General features: G+C 41.2%; 2 protein-coding genes across 5 annotated transcripts in view; one reads left to right on the top strand and one right to left on the bottom strand.

Annotated features, from left to right (window-relative positions):
• The window catches only part of LOC127047462 (endoplasmic reticulum aminopeptidase 2-like), a 50,179-nt gene extending 40,827 nt beyond the window's left edge, over positions 1–9,352 (bottom strand). Inside the window, exon 1 of one of the 3 annotated variants that reach the window (XM_050945666.1) lies at positions 9,030–9,352. In XM_050945666.1, coding sequence (XP_050801623.1) covers positions 9,030–9,072 — 43 coding nt within the window. In that variant the 5' untranslated portion in view covers positions 9,073–9,352. Of the gene's footprint in view, positions 1–1,493; positions 1,959–7,285; positions 7,357–9,029 lie in introns of those variants that run through there. The other 2 variants (XM_050945668.1, XM_050945667.1) reach the window with 2 other exon arrangements.
• On the top strand, positions 61–27,821 carry ERAP1 (endoplasmic reticulum aminopeptidase 1). 2 transcript variants are annotated; one of them, XM_050945623.1, is made up of 19 exons: positions 61–529; positions 2,471–3,055; positions 3,716–3,854; positions 5,348–5,482; positions 6,003–6,123; positions 9,704–9,858; positions 10,599–10,712; positions 11,800–11,931; positions 12,501–12,632; positions 14,146–14,229; positions 14,782–14,939; positions 15,455–15,534; positions 16,050–16,233; positions 17,843–17,999; positions 19,905–20,089; positions 21,998–22,159; positions 23,057–23,197; positions 23,323–23,404; positions 24,874–27,821. In XM_050945623.1, the coding sequence occupies exons 1-19, from the start codon at positions 144–146 to the stop codon at positions 25,015–25,017; spliced, it is 3,276 nt and encodes a 1,091-aa protein (XP_050801580.1). In that variant the 5' UTR covers positions 61–143; the 3' UTR covers positions 25,018–27,821. The 2 variants fall into 2 exon arrangements, with proteins under 2 accessions (XP_050801580.1, XP_050801581.1); XM_050945624.1 differs by having other exon boundaries at positions 305–570.

Genomic DNA, 27,821 nt, shown 5'->3' with positions numbered 1-27,821 from the left:
GCGTGCTTGGGGCGGCATCTGGCGGGGGGGCGGCAGCAGGGTGCCTTCGGCGGCATGCCTGCGGAGGGTCCGCTGGTCCTGCGGCTCCGGCAACCGGCAGAGCGCCCCCCCCGCTGCGTGCTGCCTGCTTTTGGGGCGGCGAAATGGCTAGAGCCGCCCCTGCTCTCACTCGTCCACAGACGCTAAGAGCCAACATTGGACTTGCTCCTTTGTTGGCACCCCCCGAGCCACATGGCCGCCTGTGGGTGCTCCAGGCACTCAGAGCTCAGCATCCCGCTGGATCGGGCTTCTCCCTGTGGCTGTCTTTCGGTGGCAGGGGACTATGTTATTGTAGGGTCGCCCAAACCGCCTTCCTGCTGGGGCCAGTCCAGGAGAGCGGGGGATGTGGGGGAGCCCCAGAACAGAGCCTGCGGGGCGGAGGAGCTGGAAGGGCCCCAGAGGCATTTCTGCTTTCACTTTCACTCTCCAAGGCGCAGCTAATGCAGGCAGCGGCGGCGCGGTTCCTCCATCTGGCTGGGCCCGGCAGCAGGTACCGGCGCCGCTCACCCAGCCCGGGCCTCCGCGGAGCAGGTAGCGAACCGGGTGGTTCAGGGCCAGCGCTCCCAGGGCAGCATGGTTCTAGCAGACCCGCCTCGCCTCCCGGGGCGGGGGAACACGAGGCCCGGGCCCAGAGTGCGGGGGGAGGCGTCCCGGTCCCCCCGGCGGTGGGGCGGGGGCGGGGGCCGAGCTGCATTTCACCGCCAAAGGCGGGCAGGGCAGCGTGGCCCTGAGGGGGCTGCAGCGTCCGCACCCAGAGAGCGCCCCGAGCCCCGCGAAATCTTCCCCCCTCAACGCCCCCGAGCGCCCCACCACTGCCACCTGAGCACCCCCATGGCCAAACAGTGCCCCAGCACACTCACCTGAGCCCCCCAACATTACATCCCCACTGCCAAACAGTGTCCCAATACACTCACCTGAGCCCCCCAACATTACACCCCCACTGCCAAACAGTGCCCCAGCACACTCACCTGAGCCCCCCAACATTACATCCCCACTGCCAAACAGTGCCCCAGCACACTCACCTGAGCCCCCCAACATTACATCCCCACTGCCAAACAGCGTCCCAATACACTCACCTGAGCCCCCCAACATTACACCCCCACTGCCAAACAGTGCCCCAGCACACTCACCTGAGCCCCCCAACATTACATCCCCACTGCCAAACAGTGCCCCAGCACACTCACCTGAGCCCCCCAACATTACATCCCCACTGCCAAACAGTGCCCCAGCACACTCACCTGAGCCCCCCAACATTACATCCCCACTGCCAAACAGCGTCCCAATACACTCACCTGAGCCCCCCAACATTACACCCCCACTGCCAAACAGTGCCCCAGCACACTCACCTGAGCCCCCCAACATTACATCCCCACTGCCAGACAGTGCCCCAGCACACTCACCTGAGCCCCCCAACATTACATCTCCACTGCCAAACAGTGTCCCAATACACTCACCTGAGCCCCCCAACATCACCTGCTTCACAACTCTGCACCACTACAGATTTTAAAACCCGCAAACACATTGTTTTGGCACCGTGCCCTGAAAATAAGCTGTGCAAATGTCAGACTCATGCCAGGAATGGCCTTCTCACAGATAGTCAGGCAGGACATGAATATTTTTCATATACAACTGACAAACAGAATAAAATGGAAGTTCACTTTATCCTCCTCTACTTGACATTGGCATTCTTGTGCAACACCATTATGGACTTCTTGAATAGCCTTGTTTTTTTTCAAGATGTTTTGCTCTCTCTGCAGGAGAGAGATCAGCTGTTTCCAGAAGAAACTGATTGGCATGAGCCTGCTAAATTATCAAACTACTGATCTCTTTTCTAGCAAAAACCTTGGAAGTATCTTCATTCCCCTTGATTTGCTCCTTCCAGGGTCTGTATGTCAGGGATAAGAATTGCATTTTCTTCTGTTACTTTTGTTTTTTGTATAATGTTTTGTGCTTTTATGTGTTTATATTCTCTCCCAGTAAATAACATTGCAATTAAAACTTGTTCCTATTTATTTATAACCAGTGAGTACACTGTGGCTTTAAAAATATCAAAGCTTACTGACAGCCTGAAAGGTTTGCCTTCAGAGACATTTTAAATTAAGAGGATTGGAAGGATCATGGCAAGAAAAAGTGTATAAATCTCTTTGCTAATGGAAATAGACACAGATGGTTACAGAATGTGAAGATAATTTAGGCCTGATCCTGCTGTTGGACCCATGTCTCTTCCAACCCAAAGCTTCTGTGATTCTGTGCCAGAAGTCGTTTGGGCTCCACACAGGTTAAGGGTCTGCCCATGTGGATTTGATTGCAGTATGAGGGTCTTACTGTATTTTTTTAGATCATAGGCAGTACTCATTGGTGATGTCCATGACATTTACCATAAAGAAAAATCTTTAATACTAACTGTGTTTTACACATATTTCTTTTTTAGATTATCATATGTGGAAATCAACATAAGTAAGGCAAGAATGGCAGCCTTATTCTCTACTCTGCCATTTGCAGATAAATCCTCTCTCATGATGATGATGATGACCATAAGTATTTTAAATGTTGCAGTTTCTGTGAATAATGACCACAGTAGCAAGAACAGGGAGACAGCTGATGTAGTGTCTGGCAATGGAAGCAAACCGTTTCCTTGGGATAAAATGAGGCTTCCCAAGCATGTCATCCCAGTGCATTATGATCTTCTTCTCCATCCTAATCTTACAACTCTAACTTTTACTGGATTTGCCAGAATAGAGATTACAGTAAACCAACAAACTAGTTCAGTCATCCTGCACAGCAAACACCTGCAAATTACCAGGGCTGCCATCCAAAGGAGAATGGGAAATAGTCACACTGAAGAAGAAGTGATGGTTTTGGAATACCCACCATTTGAGCAGATTGCCCTCCTGGCAGCTTTTCCATTGCATGTTGGACAAAACTACACTGTTAGCATTGAATATTCTGCAAATCTGTCAGAGAGTTTCCACGGCTTTTATAAAAGCACCTATAGAACCCAGGAAGGAGAAGTGAGGTAATCATCTTTTCAATTAACATTTGTTTCTGAAGAGTGAACTATACTTGACTTTTTAGGTATAAACCGTGCTAAATTGCTGCTTTTAGATTTTATTCTCATTTAGTTTCTAATTTCTCTTTTAGAGCCTCTGCTTTCTTCACTGAGACTTATGCTTTGTTATAGAGAATTGAATTTGTACCAAATCATATTCCAGTGTTTAACTTGTTGGGACTTTCAGTCCTTTTAGAAAGGAATTGAATTTTTTCATTATGGACCAAATTCAGTGGTCCTTAATGCACAAGAACTCCTATTTATACTACTGGAAGTTTTGATGCAAGGAAGAATGGTCCTCTGGTTAGAGTGCTGTGGGACTCAGGAGGCCAGGTTCTATTCTCAGCTTTGCCACATTTTCCTGTGTGATCTTCGGCAAGTTACTTAGTCTCCTACCTCAGTTTCCCATCTATAAAATGGGGGTAGTACTTCTTGGCCTGATAAAGGGGTATTGTGAGTTGTTCAGATACTGCTGAAATGGGGGCTATAAAAGTACCTAGTTACGAAGTGAACATCAAATTTACCTTTCTGTCTTGCACCAGAGAGATGGATGTTCTGTATTGATACTGCAATGTATGGGCATGTTTCAGATGTAGATTTTTTTTATTCCCCATTGTTTAATTACAGGGTACTTGCATCAACACAGTTTGAGCCAACAGCTGCTCGCATGGCTTTCCCATGTTTTGATGAACCATCCTTCAAAGCCAGATTTTCTATTAAGATTAGGAGAGAACCAAAGCACCTCGCACTATCTAATATGCCAATAGTATGTGGATATTTCTAATGTTACATTTTAGAATTGTTTAGTTTAAGAAAAAGTTAAAGTAGAGCAGAATATCCAAGCAAGAGCAATTCACTTTGATATTAAACTGTTTTACTTTGATGCTCATATGTGTACTGTTGTTTCTAGTAGTTCTAACATTGAATTAAAAAGGAAAAATGCATTATCTCCTCATTGTTGGCTGTTTTAAAGTTCATATTTAGGGGATAGTCCTGTGAGATGATGAGCATCCTCGCTCCCATGGGAGGCAATGGAAGTTGGGAGCATTCAGGACCTGTAGGATCTAGCCCATAATTCCATATTTTGTACATGAAACTTGGACCATCCAGACTTTAAAAATTAACCTTCAAGGGAGTTTGGAGGAAGGGATAAATAGCATGATGCAGTGTGACATGTATTAACTATGCAGGGAGTTATGCAACTACATCTTTGGGCTGGTCTACACTACGGGGGGAAATCGATCTTAGATACGCAACTTTAGCTATGTGAATAACGTAGCTGAAGTCGAATATCTAAGATAGGATTACTCACCCGTCCTCACCATGCGGGATCGATGTCCGCGGCTCCCCCTGTCGATTCCGCAACTCTGTTGGGGTTGGTGGAGTTCCGGAATCGATATAAGCGCACTCGGGGATCGATATATCGCGTCTAGATGAGACACGATATATTGATCCCCAAGCAATCGATTTTAACCCGCCGATACAGCGGGTAGTCTAGACGTAGCCTTAGTACTGAAATGTACTCCTGAGCATCTACTAAAGGTTGCTTTTGCTTTTTTTAAGAGACAGAGTCAACTTGAAAAATCACATTTGTTTGAAAATTTTGTGTGTGTTATACCTGCAAGTAGCATCTACAACTGAAAACAGTTAGAAAGAAAAAATTGTTTTTGGTTTGTTGGCCTGTGCATTGGATAGCACTTTGTGTCTAGTAGGTTTCACTGTTTCCTCTGTATTGTCAATTTCTTATTTGCTGAAGAGACCCTTATAAACACAAACAGGGGAACAGTAAAAAAAAAAAAAAAAAAAAAAAAAAAAAAAAGCCAATTAAAAAAAATTAAAAGAACATATTATATAGAGGGTTCTCTTTCAGAAATTAGAAATTTTGAATGTCATCTTAAGAAGATTTTGAGTTCACTGGGTCTTTTTAAACTGTTTTCCTCTTCCCTGTGTGGCTCTTTTATGCAGCCACAGGACAAACCAATTGACTGGTACAGCAGACAGCAAGGTACTATCAAATGTACAAAGCAAATGGAAAAAGAATTAAGAAATTATTTCTCTAATTTCATTCAGTTTTAAGTATAACAGGCTAGATAAGAAAAAGTTCATACAAAAGGGTGGGTTTTCCTTTAGTTTTGTTTTATTTTATTCGGTGACTCTTTAAATAATAGTGATGAATTTAAAAAAAAAAAAACTTTACAAACCTTCTGGTGTTCCAGCTCATAGAATTGTTGTGTGACAAAAGTTGTGCTCTAATTTTAGGTGAAATCTGTGAGTGTTGCTAATTGGCTAGTTGAAGACCATTTTGATGTTAGTGTAAAGATGAGCACTTATCTAGTGGCCTTTATTGTTTCGGATTTTAAATCAGTCAGCAAGATGACCACCAGTGGAGTTAAGGTAAATTTGTCTCGTTTTCTACAATCTTGCTGTGTGATAGGAACAATAAAAATTGCAAATGGTTTAATTCTAAAGGTCTTGGTTAACTATATTTACATGTCTGTAGCTGCTATGGAATTGAGCGAGAAGAAAGTAATGTGTTTTTAATTAGATGGACTATTTGAATTATGATTTTTAGTAGTTTTACTTTTAAAATCTGTTTGTGTGCTCTCATCTCTGGTCCCATCAAAAAAGGGTTGAGTTTGGTTGGGTAAAGTGGGAAAACCTGCGCTGCAATTGTACCTGTTTGGTGAATAAATAAAAGGGACTGAATCTAAATTCAGTTTTAAAAAACTCATTCCTGGCTTTGATGCTTTTCTTACAAATTGTAGGATACCTCTGAGGCAAGGAAGCAGCATCAAGCAGCTAATTGTGCTCATATTTTTTGGCGATAATTGAAATAAGGCAGAGAACAAATCAGTTTCTATTCTAAAACTACTTATATTTGTATTCACAAACCTTCCGTGCTTGTGTATTTTAGATATCTGTATATACTGTACCAGATAAGATCAACCAAGCTGATTATGCCTTGGATGCAGCAGTGAAACTTTTAGACTTCTATGAGAATTACTTCAGCATTCCATATCCCTTACCCAAACAAGGCAAGTGTTTTATCATTCATTCTATTTAAATTCCTTATTAGGTTGAGTTTAATAGAACACAAATCATGTAATATAGTTTGTAGGATAGGATCAAGTTTGCAACAGACGGTGACCATGTTCCTCAGTGCCTCCTGACTTTTCCAGAATTGTCTTGCATAGACTTGGGCATTCATTTTGAGTAGGGGAGGGAACACTTGGCCCTTTGTTTTTCCATGATATCACATAGCCTGTGAAAATATTAACATATTTATAATGTAACATATTGTATGCTGCCTCCTTGCCAGCACTGTTGGTTGATATTTCAGGTAGAGAAAATTAGTCTGTGAAAAGTACTGCTTGAAAACGTTTCCGCCACTTGGTTTTTTTATTAATCTCTGACTTTATAAGGGTTGAACCAGTCTCTAATCTGGGCCATGGTATGGGGTCAAAATGCAGTGTTACCAGATTTGCCCATTACTTTGGGGTATGCTCATTTATTAGGGTTACTCTTGGTGGTGATGGTGGTGTTCTGTAATTCTATCAGTGTACCACTTGTGTTTTCATATGGAGCTCTACTTCTCCCTTCTGCAAGTTCCCTCCCAATGGAGCTATCCTGCAGGACCTAGGTTCCCCAGGGCTGGGTTCCTCGAGCCTCAGAATCAGATGAACACACACACATTAACAGAGCTCATCTGAGTGGACCAGGTCAATCAGCACTCCCCTTATTTGTCCCTGAACTCAGCAGGCTGGGTCGAGCAGCACTTCCAAGCTGCCAGCCTCATATGCCACAGGTTCAGCACGTCCCTGTCGCCACTTGCACATTGCGATTATTCGGGTAGTAACCCACTTGATGAGAAAACTCCACAGGATTTTTGGGCACTGCAGGGATCTTTAGCTTAGGTAAGAGGAGCGTTGCTGCAGAGCAAATGCGGAAGCCAAAAACACGAGAGAGAGAGCGGGAGGGAAGGAAGCAACCAGCTTAACCATAAAAGTTACTTATTGCCAGGTAATAACCATACAAGGAAAGCCAAACAAACAAACCAGTTACAATATTAAATCTAGTTTAAGATTACAAAAGTCAGGTTTAGAAAACTATGCCTGATCATGTAAGTCTGGGTTAGAAACTATACCTAGAGTAGGAAAAAAAAAAAAAAAAAAAGGCGAGACAAAGTTGGGTTCTCACCACTCTGTGAAGCTTGAACCAGTCAGGGTTCCCAGGTAGAGGTGATAGTTGAAGGTCCAGAGTGCAGGAGACAGGCAGAGCCCCCAGCACAATCGGTTAGGAGAAGATGAAGTCCCAAGGGAACTGATGCAGATTTTGGATCCAGGCATCAGACACTTACTTGAGCATGGGTAGGGGTTTTTTGTAGGGAAAAAACAATGGTTCAAGGGAGAACACTAGATTTGTTTATGGGTAAACTGATGGCTCAAGGGAATATACCAATATTGTTTCATTCAGGCTAGACGATAGGAACTGATCATTCCTGGCTATGGGCAGTGTTCCTTCGAGGAAGCTCACAATGCAATTAGGCGGCGTCAGTATTTTGGATGCCAATAAAGGATTTATTACTAGAATTGGTCTGATAACTGCTGAGCTGGTGTGTGCTGGGGTGGGTGCATTAACATCTGGAGCAGAGATCCCCCATTATCAGTGCTTCCCTGCTTTTCTGGTCCCAGAGGTCAGTGCAGTTCTTGCCTTGGAATCTCTGTTCTCCATTCTGTATGCTAATGGAGATGCCTCCCTGTCCCATCTTCAATGCAAATGGGGCTCAGGGAGTTGCCTTAATTCTGTCACCCTTGTCCGGAGGGGGTTATGTGTGTCTTCCACTGACTTTTCATTGCTTTTTGTAAGTCTTTCTTCTGGTTCAAAGAGAGGCTGGGGGAGGGGAGTCCTTCGTGAGTCAGACAAGTTAAATACTGTGTTCTGGTTCCCCAAGAACACAGAGCTAACAGGTAACAGCAGCCCCTATCCCTGCAACCATTATTCCAGTCAGTGAGATGCTACTACCTTGTCTGTGATACTTGCTCGAGAATAGAGCCACTGCATCCATGTGACCTTAGATCCTATGGCCCTCCTCCAGACATGTCCCTACTATCACTCTCCAAACTGGCCTATATGGATGTGGCTGCTGAGATCCCCTCTGTGACAATTAAGGATTGCAGAGTCCTTTTCCCACTTTGCCACTGCTCTGCTTAAGGCACCTCTACACATCTTTACAGTGGATTTAATGTTATATGGGGAACCTAGCATAATCTCTCCACACCTGGCTGAATTTCAGCTAACCAGTGAAACATGAGTGGGTGGCAGCCATGCTCTCATAGTGTCTGTCACACTTCAGGCTCATTGTTAGGTATGAGAGCCAAGGCCAAGCACTCCAACCACCTCAGAAATACCTACGTGGCCACACACCACACATCTTGGAGTGCCTTGCTTTGTTGAAAAAATGGTTTTATGTTTAAAAAAATTAAAATTGTAGAAAAATGGATGAATACTTATTCCCTAAAATGTAAGCAGTAATGATTCCATACACTCAGTAAGATTTTCAAAAAAACCCTCAGCATTGGCTTATCTTTTTCATTTAAGTTGATGGGAGCTTTTCCCACCCAGTATCAGGTAAAGGAAACTGTTAACAAAAAACTAGTTTCCTACTGTGACAAAGATCCTCCTCTACCTTGGTGGGTCCTGCACTTATTGGCAGATTTGCTCACCTCAGTGATCTTCCCCACAGTCTGGATCAACTCTTCCTGTGTCTGATCAGGAGTTGGGAGGTTTGGGGGGAACCCGGGTCCACCCTCTACTCTGGGTTCCAGCCCAGGGCCCTGTGGATCGCAGCTGTCTATAGTGCCTCTTGTAACAGCTGCATGACAGTTACAACTCCCGGGGCTACTTCCCCGGGGCCTCCTCCAAACACCTTCTTTATCCTCACCACAGGACCTTCCTCCTAGTGTCTGATAACACTTGTACTCCATAGTCCTCCAGCAGCACAGCCTCTCACTCTCAGCTCCTTGTGCCTCTTGCTCCCAGCTCCTCACACACACTTCTTCTCCTCTAGTTCCTCCCTCCCTGACTGGAGTGAGCTCCTTTTTAAGCCCAGGTGCCCTGATTAGCCTGCCTTGATTGGCTGCAGGTGTTCTAATCAGCCTGTCTGCCTTAATTGGTTCTAGCAGGTTCCTGATTACTCCAGTGCAGCCCCTGCTCTAGTCACTCAGAGAACAGAAAACTACTCAGCCAGTGATCAGTATATTTGCCCTCGACCAGACTCCTGTACCACACTGGTCTGGGTCTGTCACACTACGTAGAGTAGCTCCTTCTCTGTCTTGCACAATAGAAGGTCCAGAATAAAATTAACCACTTTCTGCCCTGTGCTGTCATTACTTGCCACAGATTTTGTGACATGCATCTTGTGTTGTGCTACCCAGAACAGTCTGTCAAGTTATACTTCATATCACTTCAAAATATATAAAATCTGCACTTGAACTACTGAAACTAATGAAAACTATTTCTCTTTATTTTAATAAAAATGTGTTTGATACTGTCTTAAATGGGTGAGGGTGAGAGAGAGATCACACAGATAAGTGAGATATTATTATTTATTTTTAGATCTTGCTGCTATTCCTGATTTTCAGTCTGGAGCTATGGAAAACTGGGGACTGACCACATACAGGGAATCTTCTCTGCTATATGACCCTGAAAAATCCTCGGCATCAGCTAAACTTTGGATTACTATGATAATAGCCCATGAGCTGGCTCATCAGGTAATGGTTACGGGAGTACGATGGGATCTAAATGTTTGTTGGTTTGGTTTTATTGGCAGTGTGGTACAATATCAAGTCATCCTAGATATTTGAGAAAAATGTATACATTGAAAACAAATTGTTAAACTTATTAGAAACTTTTGAAATAGATTGGCTTTTGAGACTAAAAGGTTCTGAATCATCTGTAACTTGATTTTATATTATTTACTGGGCTAACATGATTGCATCATTTTTATTTTCTCCAGAGTATTTTAACTGTGTTACTCATAAGAAACTTGTGGGTGTAAAAGTGTAATTTCTTGGATACATTTTAATACTGTTTTATATTAGAGCCACGTTTGATAAGGAAGCCCTTAATCAGGTTAAAGTCCATTTATCATAGACCTTTATACTGTGTTTAACTCGTCTTTGTCCTCCGTTAGAGAATGACAAAATATTATGACAAAGAATAAGAAAAGTATTTAAAATTTACACAGCAATAAGAAGAGTGAAAACAAAGTGTCTACTGGGATGACTGATTTGGACGCTTCTTGAGCCCATAGGTGGGCATGAGGACCCACGCCACAGGAACACATTACAGAATTGATGGGTGGAGTGAGTGGTAAACTCATGCTAGGGATCTTTCACACTGCCCCATGAACTCCCAAACCTTTCTCTCCTGGGTCTGCATAAATTAGTGAGTGAATTAACTAGTCAATTTAAGACAAGGCTGACAAATTATGAGCAATATTTTTTTTCAGTGGTTTGGAAACCTAGTTACCATGGAATGGTGGAATGATCTTTGGCTAAATGAAGGATTTGCAAAGTTTATGGAGTATGTGTCAGTCAGTATTACTCATCCAGATCTGAAAGTTGTAAGTGTTAATTACTTCCCCTTTTTTATTTTAAACCATATTTTAAAATGGCTGAGAGTAATTTATTGATGATTTGGAATGGTAAGCTTATTGGGCAGCACACAGATTTTCCGTGAGCTAATGTTGTTGTTTTTATATATTTTTTAATAATTAATTTAGAGTAATTAGGTTAATCATCTTTTAAGGATTACAAAGAAATTATAACATTGTCTAAATACAGATGATCAAAGCTGATTACAGATTATTCTGATTGCAGTGAAGCTGGGCAACACATACAGCATTGCAGCAGCACAGCTGCACCACTGTAGCACTTAGTGAAGACACGACTTATGCCATCGGGAGACCTTCTCCTGTTGGTGTAGTTAATTCACTTCCCCGAGAGGCGTTAGCTATGTCAACGGGAGAAGTCTTCTCGTCGACATCATGTTGTCTACCCTGGATGTTTGGTTGATATAACTGCGTCACTCAGGGGTGTGGATTTTCCCTTGAGCGACATAGTTGTATTGGCATAAGTCTATAGTGTGGACCAAGCCGGTGTGTTGTATCTTAGAAAGACTTATCACCCTTTTGGAATGTCTGAATGTAGATGATTTCACATTCTCATTTCACCAGAGATCGCTACTTTGGGCGCGTTCCTACAAAGACATTTGGGCCTGATCCAAAACCCAGTAAAATCAGTGGGAATCTTTCCATTGACTTTTCTGGGCTTTAGGATAAACCCCATTTGTTCAGTTTTACTCATATAAGTAGTTTCACTGACATCAATTTATGTTAATAAGTCTGTGCAGCATTTTGCGCATTGCAATAGCTTTATAATGGGTGATTGCAATCTCTAAATGAGATGTATTTTGTTTTAAAATAATGCATTTACTGCAAGTGCTGGAATAAAAAGAATATTTAAAATATTTAGAATATTTTTTCTAAATATTCTAAAAAGAAGATGCTTTGTTTTCTTTATACAGTCTGAAAATCACATGGAAGAAATCTAAAACATTTCAAGTGCAAATATTTTCATCTTCAGTTTGGTTTGCTGTTACATCTGTATTCAGTAGTCCTTGAATAAAAAAAACATTTTTTCCCCTATTAGGAAGATTATTTTTTAGGCAAGTGTTTTGATGCCATGGAGGTGGATGCATTAAATTCCTCACATCCTGTGTCTACTCCTGTGGAAGATCCAGCTCAAATTCAAGAAATGTTCGATGATGTTTCCTATGAAAAGGTAAATTACACCTCTGCCCAGATATAACGCAGTTTCACCTATAAGATTTTTTGGCTCAAGAGGACAGCGTTATATCGGGGTAGAGGTATATGTAACTATTTTTCCTTACACTTTTGTTTCCGTGAATATTGTTCACGAAGCATGCTTAGAATGGGGGTAGGAGTCCTGGGGGGGGGGCAGTTAAGGAGGGGGAGTTGGATGGGCTGACAGGGGGGCAATCGGGCAGGGGTTCTGGGGGCAGTCAGGGGACAGGGAGAAGGGGGGGTTGGATGGGGCAGGGGTCCTGGGGGGCTGTCAGAAATGAGAGGAGGGGTTGGATGGGTTGGCAGGAGTCCAGGGATGGTCAGGGAACAGGAAGCGGGTGTGTGTGGATGGGGCAGGGGTCCTGGGGGGGCCGTCAGGGAATGGGGGTTGGATGGGGCAGGGGTCCCGGGAGTGGGGGTGCAGATAGGTGGTGGGGGCAGGGCCATACATACAATTTACAAAACCCGATGCGGTCCTCATGCCAAAAAGTTTCCCTGCCCCGATCTAAAGATTAGTTTGTAAAATGTTTATCACTTCCTTTGCAGGGAGCTTGTATTCTAAATATGTTAAGGGATTACTTGAATGCAGATGTGTTTAAAGCTGGTCTTGTACAATATCTGCGGAAGTACAGCTATCAGAATACAAAAAACGAAGATCTATGGAACAGTCTGGCACATGCAAGTATTTCTTGGGGGGCTAGGGTGACGGGTTTGGTCACAGAGACCCCCTTGGGACTGTCACTTGACATGCTGAAACTACCTCTGAGCCCATTTTCCCTGCCATTCCAGAACCCTATCTTGTTGAACCAGACATGCTACTTTGCTGCATCACAGACCCAGGGTCTGAACCACGCCCTCAAAGCTGCAGACTTTAACCAAAATTGCTCAGCAGATTTCCTATCTCCAGCACCCAGACTCCAATGGAATCCAAACCCCAAATAAATCCGTTTTGTTTTGTATAAAGCTTAAACAGGGTAAACTCATAAATTGTCCGCCCTCTATAACACTGATAGAGAGAGATGCACAGCTGTTTGCTCCCCCAGGTATTAATCACTTACTCTGGGTTTAATAATAAACAAAAGTGATTTTATTAAGTATAAAAAGTAGGATTTAAGTGGTTTCAAGTAATAACAGACAGAACAAAGTAAGTTACCAAGCAAAATAAAATACAACATGCAAGTCTAAGCCTAATACTTTTAAGAAACTGAATATAGGTAAATCTCACCCTCAGAGATGTATCAATAAGCTTCTTTCACAGACTAGACTCCTTCTTAGGCTGGGCCCAATCCTTTCCCCTGGTACAGACCTTGTTAGTTCCAGCTCAGGTGGTAACTCAGGGATTTCTCATGACTGGCAGCCCCGTATGTTCTGTTTCACCCCCTTTTATAGCTTTGGCACAAGGCGGGAATCTTTTGCATCTCTGGATCCCAACCTCTCCTTCTACATGGCAAAGCACCAGGTTTAAGATGGATTCCAGTACCAGGTGACATGATCACATGTCCTGTGAGACTTCATTACCTACTGGCTGGCACCCACTATACAGGAAGGCTTACAAGTAAACAGAGCCATTTACAACCAATTGTCCTGGTTAATGGGAACCATCAAGATTCCAAGCCACCATTAATGGCCCACACTTTGCATAGTTAAAATAGGACTTCAGAGTAATACTTCATATTTTTAGCTTCAGATACAAGAATGATACATTCATACAAATAGGATGAACACACTCAGTAGATTATACGCTTTGCAATGATACCTTACAAGAGACCTTTTGCATAAACTGTATTCCAGTTACATTATATTTACACTCATAAGCATATTTCCATAAAAGATATGACAGGTTTCAGAGTAGCAGCCGTGTTAGTCTGTATCCGCAAAAAGAACAGGAGTACTTGTGGCACCTTAAAGACTAACAAATTTATTTGAGCATAAGCTATGCATCCGAAGCAGTGGGCTGTAGCCCACGAAAGCTTATGCTCAAATAAATTTGTTAGTTTCTAAGGTGCCACAAGTACTCCTGTTCTTTTTATAAAAGATATGGAGTGCAAAGTCATAGGGGGTTGTACCCAAGTATCTCCCTGTGAATAACCACCATTCAACCTAATATATTACTGGACAGATTAATCACTTTAAGCTGCATTAATTATTCATAATTGTAAAATTAAAGGGAAATAATATTTAATTTTTTCAGACTTGTCCTGCGGGTGACACCCAGGAAAGCCAACTGCAAGGTGATGGCTTTTGCACCAGAAACCAACAGACATCTTCAAGTGCAGTAAGCTTCTATTTTCTACTTATTGCTAGTTATAAATCTGCTGTGTTACTGTACACTAACATTTAATTCTTCAGTTTTCATCATTTTAAATTAGTATACTCCCTTCCTGAGAGTGTGAGCCTATTGTGCTCAGAACCCTACTTGTGAGAATATAAGTTTATTGAATACTGCTGGAAGCCTGGACTTTATATTACTGTTAAAAATTTTCCTTGGGTTTTACCTGTTGAATACATGCTTGCTTGAACAAATCCTGAGATGGAACAAAAATCTTTCCCCCAAAGAGCCCAATACTGATTGTGCACTTATGATTAATAGCAGTAACAGCCATATAAGCATTTAAAGGTTATTCTGTCCACCATAAGGTGAAAAAGTCTCAATGATATCCCAGGCCCCAATCCAAATTTCACTGTATAAGTCCTGTAAACTTGTTTTTTCGATTATCAACGGTTGGTACTTCTTATGAGGTTGCCACTCACTCATCTCTGCTTTCTTTCCAGTATATTTCATCCTCACTCTGTTCTTATGTATTTTGTTTTTCCCCATATAAATCAGCACTGGACCAGGAGAGAGATTCTTGATGTGACAACAATGATGAACACTTGGACATTACAAAAGGGTTTTCCACTAGTAACTGTCACAGTAAAAGGAAAGACTGTCCATCTGCATCAAGAGCACTATATGAAGGGATCAGATTCTTCTCCATCAACCGGGTAATAACAGAAAATGAGCAAATGATGCTCTCCGTCATAGTCTAGGCAGACTGGAAAATCCACTAGTGACAATTTATTCTGCATAGTAGTAACTGCTATTGCTGTTCTTAAAGGAACAAAAATTACAATTTGGCATTGCTTATTTGAAATCTGGTATAGTGTTAAGAAGCTATAACTGAGGTCCATTATAATAAGTCCATAGAAATAAAAGTGTCTTATATCTGGGCTTTCTAGGGTAATCTTCTTGTAAGTTGAGATTGAGGTAGGATATTGTAGCAAAAGGATGACCACATTTTGTCTCAGCTAAGAAAGTAATGAAGTCTGCGTAAGTCTCCCTACACCATGAATCTCACCTCCACATACTCCCAAGAAGTGTTTCAGAGTCAGTCACGTCCGAATCTGTCCTCAACATAACAGTGTAGCTCACTACTCAAACATAGGTCCAACCTTCTCTAGAGTAGCTATTGCAATTAAATATTCTGTCACTAAAATAACCATTTTTACTTTTGCAATAGGTACTTGTGGCATGTTCCATTAACGTACATTACTAGTAAATCTGACACAGTGCAAAGATTTTTGCTGACAACTAAAACAGGTAACTTCCTTTAAAGTGATCAATCTATTTGAAGGATTAATTACAGTGCTTGCAAAGTTTAGCCATTTTAGCTCTACAGCTATTTGACGGGGTGGGGGGATGAAACTGGCAGTCTGCATTTTATTTTTGTTATCACAGATCTAATTTCAATATTGCTTTTAAAAAAGAATGGTTCACGAGGACAAGAGAATGCCAGCTTTTGGCAGATGAGATATAAAACAGCTGAATTAGATATAACCTGCTGGAAAAATTGGGTTTTGTAGTGAAAATGTTGACAGACTCTTATGACAATCTTACTGAGCTGTATCTCTTAACGTATTCAGAAACTATAGCATCTCTTCCTTTTCTGAAAAAGAGACCAAGACCAGCATTAGCTATTTTATGAGGATTATATTTTGTCCAAATGTAATGTATGAAATGGCAAGTGCTGAGCTCTTTATCCATTACATGGTCTTCTTGTCAAAGTGTTTGAATCAATAAAGAGAGAATGGAGTTATAATTTATTTTGTTTGCAGATGTCCTCATCCTCCCAGAAGAGGTAGAATGGATAAAATTCAATCTGGGAATGAATGGTTATTACATTGTGCACTATGAAGATGATGGATGGGATGCTCTGATTAGCCTTTTAAAAGAAAACCATACAGCAATTAGCAGCAATGATAGAGCAAGTCTCATTAACAATGTATTTCAGCTTGTGAGGTAAGGCACACTGTATGAGTCTTAAAAAGACAAATGAGACAATTCATATTGTGTATCACTAAAGCAGAAAACATTTACTCTTGTATAATTTGTTATTAAATCCTTTAAACAGAGATGGGGTCAGATTCTGATCTTGTTTACAGCAATGCAAATCTGGAATGTCTCCATTGACTTCAGGGGAGTCATGTAACTGAGAACATACACTGACCCTGAGAACATAACTATTATAATCAAAAAACTGTCTGTGATACTGTGTAAATCAGTGGATTCCAGCAGCGCTGATCTGCTGCCTTTTGAAAATTAGGATTAGAATAAGGTTTTCAATTAAACCTAAGATTTGGTGTCTTAAATCAGTCCCTTATGGGCAGTGGTTCACTTTTCACGACCCCATCACTTAAGCTCACTTTGCAGTCTGGAGGGGCCTGTGTGCGACCACTACCTTAGATACTGAACCATTTCCTGTTGCAGGTCAAGTGTTTGGCATAACCGTGCAAGGATTTCAAGAGCTTTTGTAGGCTGAGTCTTTACCCTCTTTTGCAAGCTCCAAATATTTCTCCAAAATGTGATAACTAAGCTGCCTTTAATGACATGCTACTTTACCTCAATTCACACTTGACAGTAACCTCAACAAACTGTAAAAAGTCTAAGAACACAAACACCCCACACACTTAGTGACCTGAAAGAGCTGTTCCAGGCAGCAGCAGAATTGTACAGAATTGTACCCATGCAAGGCTTTCTACTGATGTTTACCATGCACTAATATACGACAGTACATAGATACATGAACATGTATCTTTTAACCCTTTTCACAGTTACACCATTTTCTAAAGAGGTTGCAAGCCTTTCCAGGCAGAGAATATGTCTCCAGCCCGTACCTATGAGCTCACCATAGTCCCACTTTTGAGTGCATGAGGATGCTTTTATAGTCCTTCCCTTGTTTCGGATACACGTAGGCAACACCCAGAGTTGGGCCTACTAAATTTGTCTCTCACAGAAGCTTATGAAAGGGGAGTTTTCACTGGGAATGCACGCCTGCAACACTAAAGATCAGTAGCACTTCCAGGCTCACATCCTGTTCTGTAGCACAGCTAAACAGCTTCCCCCCGACACACACACCCCATGCTTGAATATGGGGAGGGAGAAGGTGGAACTGGATAAGCCATATGCTCTTTTCTCATTACTGCTGATGTACTGGGAGGAAAGTCGGTGTGTGGTGGAAAATACTCCTCCCATCTAGTTCATGCAGTACTGTCATCCAGGGGACTGCAATCATACTACCACCATCACCACTGCAAAACAGACAAACAAACAAAAACCACAAACACCTGCCAACTCTCCCAGGTTTCCAGCTAGATCAGGGACTGATTTTAGTCCCTTCCATTATAACCCATGAATTCACGTTAATCTTCACCTCCTGCTGTATCAGATACCAGAAGGTTTCATGTCTTGTGTAGTTTGTCAGTCACATTTGTCTCTCAGGAGTTTGTTTCTAGGCTTTTCCATTTGTGTGATGATAACTTCAGGATTCTAAAGGAATTAAGTAGAAATTAGCTCATTTAATTTTATTTATAATGTTCTCTCTCTCCCTCTCTCTCTTTTTCTCTCTCAGTATTGGAAAACTATCAATTTCTAAAGCTCTTGATTTATCTTTGTATTTGAAACATGAATCCCAAATTATGCCTGTATTCCAAGGTATGAATGAGCTGATTCCTATGTACAAGCTCATGGAGAAAAGGGACATGGATGATGTAGAAAATCAGTTAAAGGTAAGATGGAAAGCACATAAAACTGGCTACCACTAAAATAGTGGCATACCTTGTAAGCACACCTTTAAAAATACAGTTATTAATAGCAAGCCAGTAGAGTGGAGTGTTTTTATTTTATTTTAAACCCAAATTTAAACTCTTTATTTTTCAGTCATATTTTTTCCTTTATAGCCTCTGGTTCTGTATTCATTTCCTGGCCGAAGGCAGGGAGTAGGTGGGGAAGTTGCCATCATGGTGATGTGTAGAACTGTGACCCGGCAGCAGTGTTCTACCAGAGGTTATGCTGGGAGCCCCATCAGTCCTTACTGCTTTCTCCCTCTCACAGGAGGAGAAAGGACTTTTTTTCCAGGGGCAATAAGGGAGAACAGAGGGAGCAGGCACTTGACAAGATGAAATGTCAACTGCAGATAAACAGACAAAAAGGTGGGAAAGAGAAGATGAGCCTTTGACTGCCAGCCTGAGAAACCCTGGGGTGGGACTGCTACCAGGAGTGAATTCCTTTCCCTGGTGGCTAAATGTTTTTCTATTGTTCCAGTATCCAGGCAGTTCAGAAAAGCCTGCAGCTGCCAGAGATGTAGCAAGGTCCTGGTAGTTTTATCTCTTTTGGAGCAGCCACTGTTCAATCCGCTTTTCTCTGTATGTGGTATGTAGCTGCCAGGCAAATACACAATCAGTCCAAGTGCAGTGGTCCTCCTCGTGACCACAAGTATCCTACCAAGACTGCTGCCTCTGCTATGTATCTAAAGACTATTATAGCCCCAACACAGCAGTATCTGAGCCCTTCACAAACTTTAATGCCTCTATCCTCACAGCACCCCAGTAGGAAAGTGTTATCCCCATTTTACAGATGGGGAACTGAGACACAGGCAGAGTCTAGATCTGTAGAGTCCTATCCTTAACTACAAGACTGTTCTGTCTGTCGGGCTACTCTGCTCTGTTTATTGTCAGATTAGTACTTCCAGACCCTGCTCTCAACAGCCAGGAAGGCAAGGCTGTGAAACAAGAAGATGGTAAAATAATCAAGAAATGTGTGTTTACAAGAAATGGGGGTGTTTCAAATCTTATTCTTTTCTCTAAGTATAGTTCTGGAGAAAATGAGATCGGTAGAGCGTTCAGAGCAATTCCTTGGAGAATGTTGAGATGCAATAGCTTGAACTATTGTTTGGTATTATAATTATACTTAGAAGGTGATGCTGTAGTAATGATGATTTATATTATTTAGGAAAGATGTGATTTCTTTCTAATTCACTTGTTCCAGAATTTGCTGAGTTAACTTTACTGAACCAAATTCACCCCTGGAATAGCACTGGCTGCACTGGATTTGGCCCACTAATTTTACACAGAGCACGGAGTTGAATGCACTAGGTCCCATGGAGTGTAGGCCCCAATCCTGTAATCAGATTCACATGGGTGAATCTTTACATCCATGGAGATGCCCACTATATTTGGGCTGCTTTTGTATTGGGGGGCTGTCAGCCTGCATGTACAGAGAGGGGACAATTAAATGGTGGCTGCACAGGGGTCTGTCCACATCGGTCTGTTTGTAGGATCATGGTAATAGTTGGTGAAGTAGTTGAACACTGAAACTACTGGTCATCCCATTATATTTAAAACTGATGCATTAAAGTAACTGATGGTTGGTATGGCACAAAAACCTGATTTTCAGAAAAAGAGGTGAGCAGCTAATAAGTTAATTTTTGCTAAATGTTGGTAAAATTTGTTAAATGAAAATATTTAAAAAATGACATGGGTTTGAAGATTTATTGGAGGATTTAACCAAAGATGAGTGGTTTAGATGTTGATTTAAATTACCAGTGCCAACAACAGCAGAAGTAATGCATTTGAAGAGGCAGTATTTATACTTAAGTGTGTTAAATATAATTTTTTATTATTAAATTGTTTTAGGGGTACATAGTCAATCTGTTTAAAGACCTAATTGACAAACAGTCCTGGAATGATGAGGGCTCAGTGTCCGAGAGAATGCTTCGCAGTTCCCTACTCCTGTTTGCGTGTGCGCGCAAATACCAACCGTGTGTGGACAAAGCAGAAGAATATTTTATGAAATGGAAGGAATCCAATGGAACTTTACGGTCTGTTTTCATAGTAAAATCAGTAGAGGTGGAGGATGAATTAATGTTTTCCCTTTTGATTTAGTATTGGTGAACTGATCTAGTAATAAAGCAGCTGCCCATACTCCAGCCCTTTCAGGAATTTTCTCATCTCACAGTCTCCCAATTCCCTCTGGACTTGACAGCTATTGTATACTCATTGATAGCTCATACACAACCTTGTACTTTGGAACTTGATTTACTAAAGGTGAAAGGAAAAATGGAAATTAGAGTTGTGCCCCTTTGTTTTGCTTTTTTATGATGGAGAAAGAAGGTCTGAAGGGTTTTATTTTATACTATATACTTTCAGATCACCTGCTACTCACTAACATTTTGGATACAGGCCATCTTTGTTAAAGATTCAGTTTCTCCACCCCCTAATTTAACGAGTCTGAGTTCACAGTAAACATCCTGAGATATCACCATCCTGAGGTACCATCTAGCAAAACCAGAATTCCTGATATTTCCAATGTGAAAAACACCCAAATAATGAAACAAGCCCAATTTTTTAAAAAAACTTTTGCCAGTCATCTTTGGGAAAGACCTTGTTGACCAGGACACCTCTTTAAAAAAGTGACATAGGATCTGTAACTCTTACATAGGTAACAAAACTAGTATTTAAACATCTCTGAATGACTAATATCTCTTAATAAAACTCTTCCTTGGCAAAACAGGATCTGCTCTGGAATGAGGCTTGAATCCAGATCTTCTAAGTTCAAGATAGCATGTGCTGCCTACTGAGGCCATGTCTACATCTAAAATTTTGCAGCGCTGGTTGTTACAGCTGTATTAGTACAGCTGTATAGGGCCAGCGCTGCAGAGTGGCCACACTTACAGCAACCAGCGCTGCAAGTGGTGTTAGATGTGGCCACACTGCAGCGCTGTTGGGCGGCTTCAAGGGGGGTTCGGGGAACGCGAGAGCAAACCGGGAAAGGAGACCAGCTTCGCCGCGGTTTGCTCTCGCGTTCCCCGAACCACCCTGCAAACCGCAGGGAAGGAGACCTGCTTGTTCGGGGAACGCAAGAGCAAACCGCGGCGAAGCTGGTCTCCTTTCCCGGTTTGCTCTCGCGTTCCCCGAACCACCCTGCAAACCGCAGGGAAGGAGACCTGCTTGCTCGGGGGTTCGGGGAACGAGAGAGCAAACCGGGAAAGGAGACCAGCTTCGCCGCGGTTTGCTCTCGCGTTCCCCGAACCACCCTGCAAACCGCAGGGAAGACCTGCTTGCTCGGGGTTCGGGGAACGAGAGAGCAAACCGGGGAAGGAGACCAGCTTCGCCGCGGTTTGCTCTCGCGTTCCCGGAACCACCCAGCAAACCTCAGGGAAGGAGACCTGCTTGCTCGGGGTTCGGGGAACGCGAGAGCAAGACGGGGAAGGAGACCAGCTTGATTACCAGAGGCTTCCTCAGGTATGCTGGGATACCTGCTTATTCCACGGAGGTCAAGAAAAGCGCTGGTAAGTGTCTATACTTGATTACCAGCGCTGGATCACCAGCGCTGGATCCTCTACACCCGAGACAAAACGGGAGTACGGCCAGCGCTGCAAACAGGGAGTTGCAGCGCTGGTGGTGCCCTGCAGATGTGTACACCTCCTAAGTTGCAGCGCTGTAACTCCCTCACCAGCGCTGCAACTTTCTGATGTAGACAAGCCCTCAGTCTCACTAACAGTAAATACCAGGATACTTTTAGACTGAAGGCAAACTCGTCCTCTGGCAACACTTAGGAATCCTTAATAGGACAGACAGATCAAAATTAAAGGCCTAATTCACCCTTTTGTTACACCAGAATGATTCCTGGTGTAAAACTGGGGTAATGGGGTAGTGAATCAGAATGGACATATCCATCATAATGGAAATATGAAGCAGAGTGTAACTTGGTGTCCAATTTATTGCAGTTTGCCCAATGATGTTAAAACTGCAGTATATGCTGTTGGAGCCCAGACAATCGAAGGTTGGGACTTCCTTTTTAGTAAATACAGGCTGCCTTGGTTCAACACTGAGAGAAATCAGATTGAAGTTGCTCTCAGTATTAGCAGAAATAAGGACAAACTTCAGTGGTGAGTAATTTACTATTTTATGAAGGCAGTGTTTGTATGGCAGTGGAGAGGGAGGAACCAAACTTGGTTGAAATGTGAACTACAGCAATGAGCACTTTTCTAGCATCTTCAATGTACAGTATTATAAAATGCCTTATAAAAGAAGGGGAAGTTGCAATTTAAAAGTTGACACCAGAGGCTGGTGCATACACGTTTGCATTTTCAGCTGTCAATTGGAGAAAGGCAGAAACAAGTGACTATTTAGGCACTTGATTACCTTTTGCATGTAAAGTTACTGTAATTGCAGTGTGCCTATATATATATCTTACGCATGCAAGGGGGCTTGACTCTTAAAAACATTGTCCCTCAGTGTTTTTAGAAAGCTCCAGCCACAGCTCCACGGCCTCTCTCCTTTTAGCATCATGGGAGGAAAGGAACATTTAGAAATGTTACTGATACCATTTCTGTCACTGATTTGCATTGTGAAGCTGAGCAAGTCATTTAATTGTGCGTTGATGCTACCAAGAGGCACTCAATTTTTTTTATGAATGCCTCAGTTTCCCTATCTGGAAAAAGGGGATGATACTTTTCTCTCTCTCAGGACAACTAAGGTTCACATTAATGTTGAGATCCTGGGATGAAAGGTGCTGTTAAAGTTCAAAGCTTTATGTTGATTTTATTCTAGGTTTCCTGAAATGGAGATAATCTTAATAACTTTCATGAACATCATGGGACTAGGGTGATGCAAATGGCTCAGAAGTCTTTTGCTAAAGCAAATTTTATCTTAAAAAAAGTAAGACAGTTATAGTGATTAGCCAAGGTGTTGAGAAGTGCAGTTTTAACAGTGTAACCCATCCGTCATCTCTGCCTAACAGTCTAGTTACCTTTTCCATTTCCATCCTCACTGGGGTTTTTTAGGATGATGGATCAAAGTTTGCTTGGTGATGTAGTAAAAACCCAGGATCTTCCATATATCATCGTGTTTGTTGCTAAAAACCCATCTGGCTATCATCTAGCATGGAAATTTTTGAAGGAAAACTGGAATAAACTTGTACAAAAGTAAGTTGTGCAGATTGTTTTCCTCAGACCTTTATGCGAGCTATATTTGACACCTATGTGTCTGTTTTAAATTAAATCATCCATTTCATAAATCTTTGGTAATTGGTTTTTGGCTTTTTTGCTAGGTTTGAACTTGGCTCAGCTTCTATAGCCCACATGGTAATCGGAGTGACAAATCAATATTCTACGAGGGAACAGCTTGCAGAGGTGAAGTGTCTTACTGTTAGATCTTGCATTCTGGCTGAGGTTTTCAGAGCTGCCTAAGGGAGCTGGATGACTAACTTCCTTAGACTCCTTTGGAAACATCAGAGTGTGTTTTATGTGCAGAAATGGTTTTATGAAGATGATAGGCATAACTGGGATTAAGCCTAAGGATCATGTAAATATTGGAAGTTAGTAAACATTGAAGTAGTACTGTAGCTCCCCTGAAGCTATACAAATGCTATACAAACTGTGGGTTTGAGGACCCTGAGCATAGCAGTATGTGCCAAGAGCAAGGGAAAGAAGGGCCTTGTGGTTAATACTGGGTGAGCGTCAGGTGACTGTTGCCTGCTCTGACATGGAGTTCTTGTGTCTCCTTAATGCCTCAGCCTCAGATTTTCATTTGAAAAGTTGCAATAGGAAGGCTTGTCATTTCCGTACGCTTCTGTCAAGTTTAGCCTGGCCAATTTTATTTATACACTCTGCTATGGTGCTCATCATAGTATCCCAGTACCTCACAAGCATTAATATGTACAGTATCTTCACAACATTCCTGTGAGGTTGGGAAGTTCTATTGCCACTTTTCAGATGAAAACCTGAGGCCCAGTGCAAAATGCGTGCACTGTTACTATATTGATTATATTGTTAGTTGTAATCTTCATTGAAAGCCTCTGCTTTAAATCTAAATGGAGCTTCACCGCTAAGCTGCTACAGAATCCAAGGAACTTGCTGCAGAATTTAGGTCTTGCTTGCAGCAGCAGCCACATGGCCTTCAATCTGATTTTACTGTAGGATCAAGCAGAGGTCATGTTTTCAAACAAACATGAATATATTCAATAAATGACAAAATGACTTGTTTTCCCCCAGTAACTCTGCAAAGCATGACTTCTCACATCTCAATAATAGGGAAAGTTTTGTAGTGACCTCTGGTAGCATTTGTCGGTCATTAACACTAACTTGTACCACAGACTATCTTTCCCTTCGATGGTTGGGACTCTCTCTTAAAAACACTAGCTGGGAAGTAATTGTTGGCTGAGGAAGGTCTGACAACAGGGCTCTGTCACTGCAATGGGGGTGTGATATGGGGAATACCAGGGCTGAGAGCTACCATGGGGGTTTCCATGCTGAGCCCTCAGCCTCCTGTTGACTTTGCTGTAGGTTGGGGTTAAAAAAAGTTTCTAAAAATGATCCACTGTTGCCGCTGCTCTGAGCCGGTTTAATTGAGATGATATTAAAAAATGGTTGCTGTTGTTTTAGCTGCCTTCTCAACACTAGGTGCCTCAGTGTGGCAGAGCTCTGGTTTTACCAATGCTGTGAAGTTTTTTAGAAAACTGCTGTCATGTAGACAGTTAAGAGACTTACCATAGGTCATACTGGAAACCTGGAGTTTTTTGCCATTATACTTGTGCACTAGTTACTAGACTTCACTGCCTCTTAATCATGCATCAACTGTTTATTCTAATTTTTTCTGATAGGTGAAAGAATTCTTCAATTCTCTGGATGAAAAAAGTTCACAGCTCCGCTGTGTCCAACAAGCTGTAGAAATCATTGAAGAAAATATACGATGGATGGACATAAACTTTGAAAAAATCAAAATATGGTTAAAAAATAACATGTGAAGGATTTATTGCATCTGGCTTTGAATATTTGAATTTAAATTACAAAACAGTGAACATTTTAAAAAATCTAAAGCTTTTTTGTTGTTTTGGGGTGAGGAGATTTACTTAGAGTTGCTGATATGGGCCCCATTCTGTTCCTTTGTATGAGATTGACTGTTGATTTCAATAGGAGCAAGATATGGCTCTATATGCACACCTTCTATCCAATAATAAACCATCATCCACAATTGTTGAGCAATAAAAATTGCTCATCGTGGCCTGTGTAAACTGGGGATTTTGAATTCTAAAATTGGAATACTTGAATTCTAAAAAATGGATTTACTACTCTATTTTGAGGAAAAGCTAATTTGTGAAATTACAGAAAATGGATGAGTACACAACTGAACTATAAATGGAACACTCCACATATGAGATGACATAGAAGTTTATATCCCCTTGCCAAACACTAGGTACAGCTAGCAATTTCTGCTCAGGGTAGCCCAGCAATGGAATGTTTATAGGTATGCTAGTTTAACATGGAGATGTATTGAAATTATGAAGGTGAGATGATTTCTTAGCACTTGCTTTTTATCTGTATTTTGTGAATCTGCAGTCAGTCCTTCAAAATAATTTATGTAATAATAATAATTCCATGAGGAATTTAATCCTTTCCTGTATCAAGATGTACAGCCAAATAGGGCATAATAAAAAATGCTCTCATGAAGCAATAGCCATATAATTATAAAAAGAGGAGGTATGGGAAAAATAAGTTTGCAATTATAATTAGGTTGCAATTAAAGTTAGGATAAATACATTTCAAAAGTAGAAGTGATAAGAAGTGCAGTTGAATAACTAACTTATTTTTCCTATACCTCCTCTTTTTATAATTATATGGCTATTGCTTCATGAGAGCATTTTTTATTATGCCCTATTTGGCTGTGGAAAGTGAATTACTCGCTTACCTTTATATTAAGTGTTATACTCCTTTTTAATATAGAATTATATTAGAGTAATACTAGAATGTGATCTGAATCTGAAAGTTCAACAGGATCAAGATATTTAATATTTTAGATCAGTATAATTAGTAACTTTTTGATAGGGTCAGAGTGATTTCAGTATTTGCTGTTAATTAGCTCTTCCAACTAATGAAAGTGCACTTTTAAAAAATAAATGTCCTTTTCAGAAGATTAACCTATTTAAAAGTGATTACTAAATATTACTCATTTTTATTATAATTGGGCCTTTTCTCCTATTACAAACCTAAGACAAAGAAGAAAGATGGTCATCTTACAGTAAAATGGGAAATGGAGAAACTGAGTGTACACAAAATATTGTCAAATGCATAATCTTAAAGTGAAAACAGATTGGTTTTTCCTCAGATCTGTCAGTTGTAATAAGGTAGAATGGGAAATATCAGAAACTTCAGACAGAAGTGTGATTTCTAGGTTGCTAGCAATCCTTGGTCAGGGCTTTCGAATCCTATCTGTAAAACTTCCCTACCTCACTAAAGTGGTAATGCTTATTTAATTAATGTTTGTAAAGGGCTTTGTGCTCTTCAGATGGAAGTGAAACTGTTAGTGGAACACTAAAGGAATGGCTGCTTTCTTGTTGATTATGATGTCCTTCAGTAACTGTCAGGAAATGCCCTCACCACTGGTCACTGTTACTAAATTCATACTAAAGGGAATTCTGAATGTGCACCAGAGTAGAACAGACACCCACAAAATTATTGCGGTAAATATTTATAAAATTGATTTTATAACCATGCCAAGAAATGTGTTTGACAAGCTGTTTGAAACACAAATCTGCATATGTCAACTGAATTTTGCATCTCTTGCAGTTTTGCATTTGTAAACATTTTAAACTGATGTTCTCTCTCTCTCCATGACATGGAGAGATGTAGTTTGAAATTCTGAACTAAAAATAAATAGAAAAAGATTGTTTTTGTTATTCTCAGAGTAATTGACCCCAAAAAGAAAATTAACAGGGATGCAAAGACTCTGACACCTTAGGGCATATTAACCATCACTCATTTAAGAAGTGTTAGTTCTGACTGTTGCATGTGACCAACATAAATTTAATCAATTTTATCTTTGAACATTAGAATGTACAATGCAGTCAAGATCCTCCAACACTCTGAGAAATGGTACACATGGCTAAAAGTCTGTGTAGATTAGCTGCTGTGTACTATTTATTCTCTAGAACTAGCATGACCTATGTAACAGATTCTGAATTTTACTTTACAGGCTAATTAAACAGCGCTTTAGGATCGCATGCAGCTTCTGGGAAACAAACAAAAGCAGTTGTGAAAAATCCATCTCAAAACAGTATTTTACTAAATACTCAGGTTCTTAGTATTCAGAAAAATTGAGTGAATCTTCAGTTTTCTAAATTTGTCAGAATGATTGTTAATCGTTTGAAAAAAAGTTAAGCACCAAATTTTCAAAGCCTTAACTGAATCCCAGTTTTTGTCAGTGCAGTTTTGCATCTGCAGTTATTTGTACTCACAATCTAGGTCCTTCTCGGCTGGATCCTGCAAGTTGATTTCAACAGCTGCACCTCAGCACTTGCCTGAAACCCCTTGACTTAAGTGGGGCGGAGGGTGGGCCCTGGGATGAGTCCAAGTGGATCCATTTCCATCTAGTCCTTAATTTTTAAGTGATTTAAACTGTAGTCCCAAAAATAGTGCTCAGTGACTTAATTTGTTCCAGTATGGCCATGTTTTGTAGTCAGCTTAAAGAAAAACAGAAAAAAACTTAGCTAGATCTTTGGATTGGTTTTATACTCAGAGTATTAATAAATTTGTTGTTTTTTTGACTACCTGA

This window comes from Gopherus flavomarginatus, chromosome 3 (assembly GCF_025201925.1).
Source record: "Gopherus flavomarginatus isolate rGopFla2 chromosome 3, rGopFla2.mat.asm, whole genome shotgun sequence".
In the NCBI taxonomy this organism is placed as follows: Eukaryota; Metazoa; Chordata; order Testudines; family Testudinidae; genus Gopherus; species Gopherus flavomarginatus.
The sequence above is the reverse complement of the archived record's forward strand: the minus strand, read 5'-3'. Positions and strand labels throughout refer to the sequence as shown.

Coding starts and splice junctions, on each gene's coding strand:
- ERAP1 (XM_050945623.1), top strand. CDS start 144: ATGGCTAGAGCCGCCCCTGCTCTCACTCGTCCACAGACGCTAAGAGCC. Junction 22,160..23,056: donor AATAAGGACAAACTTCAGTG/GTGAGTAATTTA, acceptor GGGGTTTTTTAG/GATGATGGATCAAAGTTTGC. Junction 23,198..23,322: donor TGGAATAAACTTGTACAAAA/GTAAGTTGTGCA, acceptor CTTTTTTGCTAG/GTTTGAACTTGGCTCAGCTT.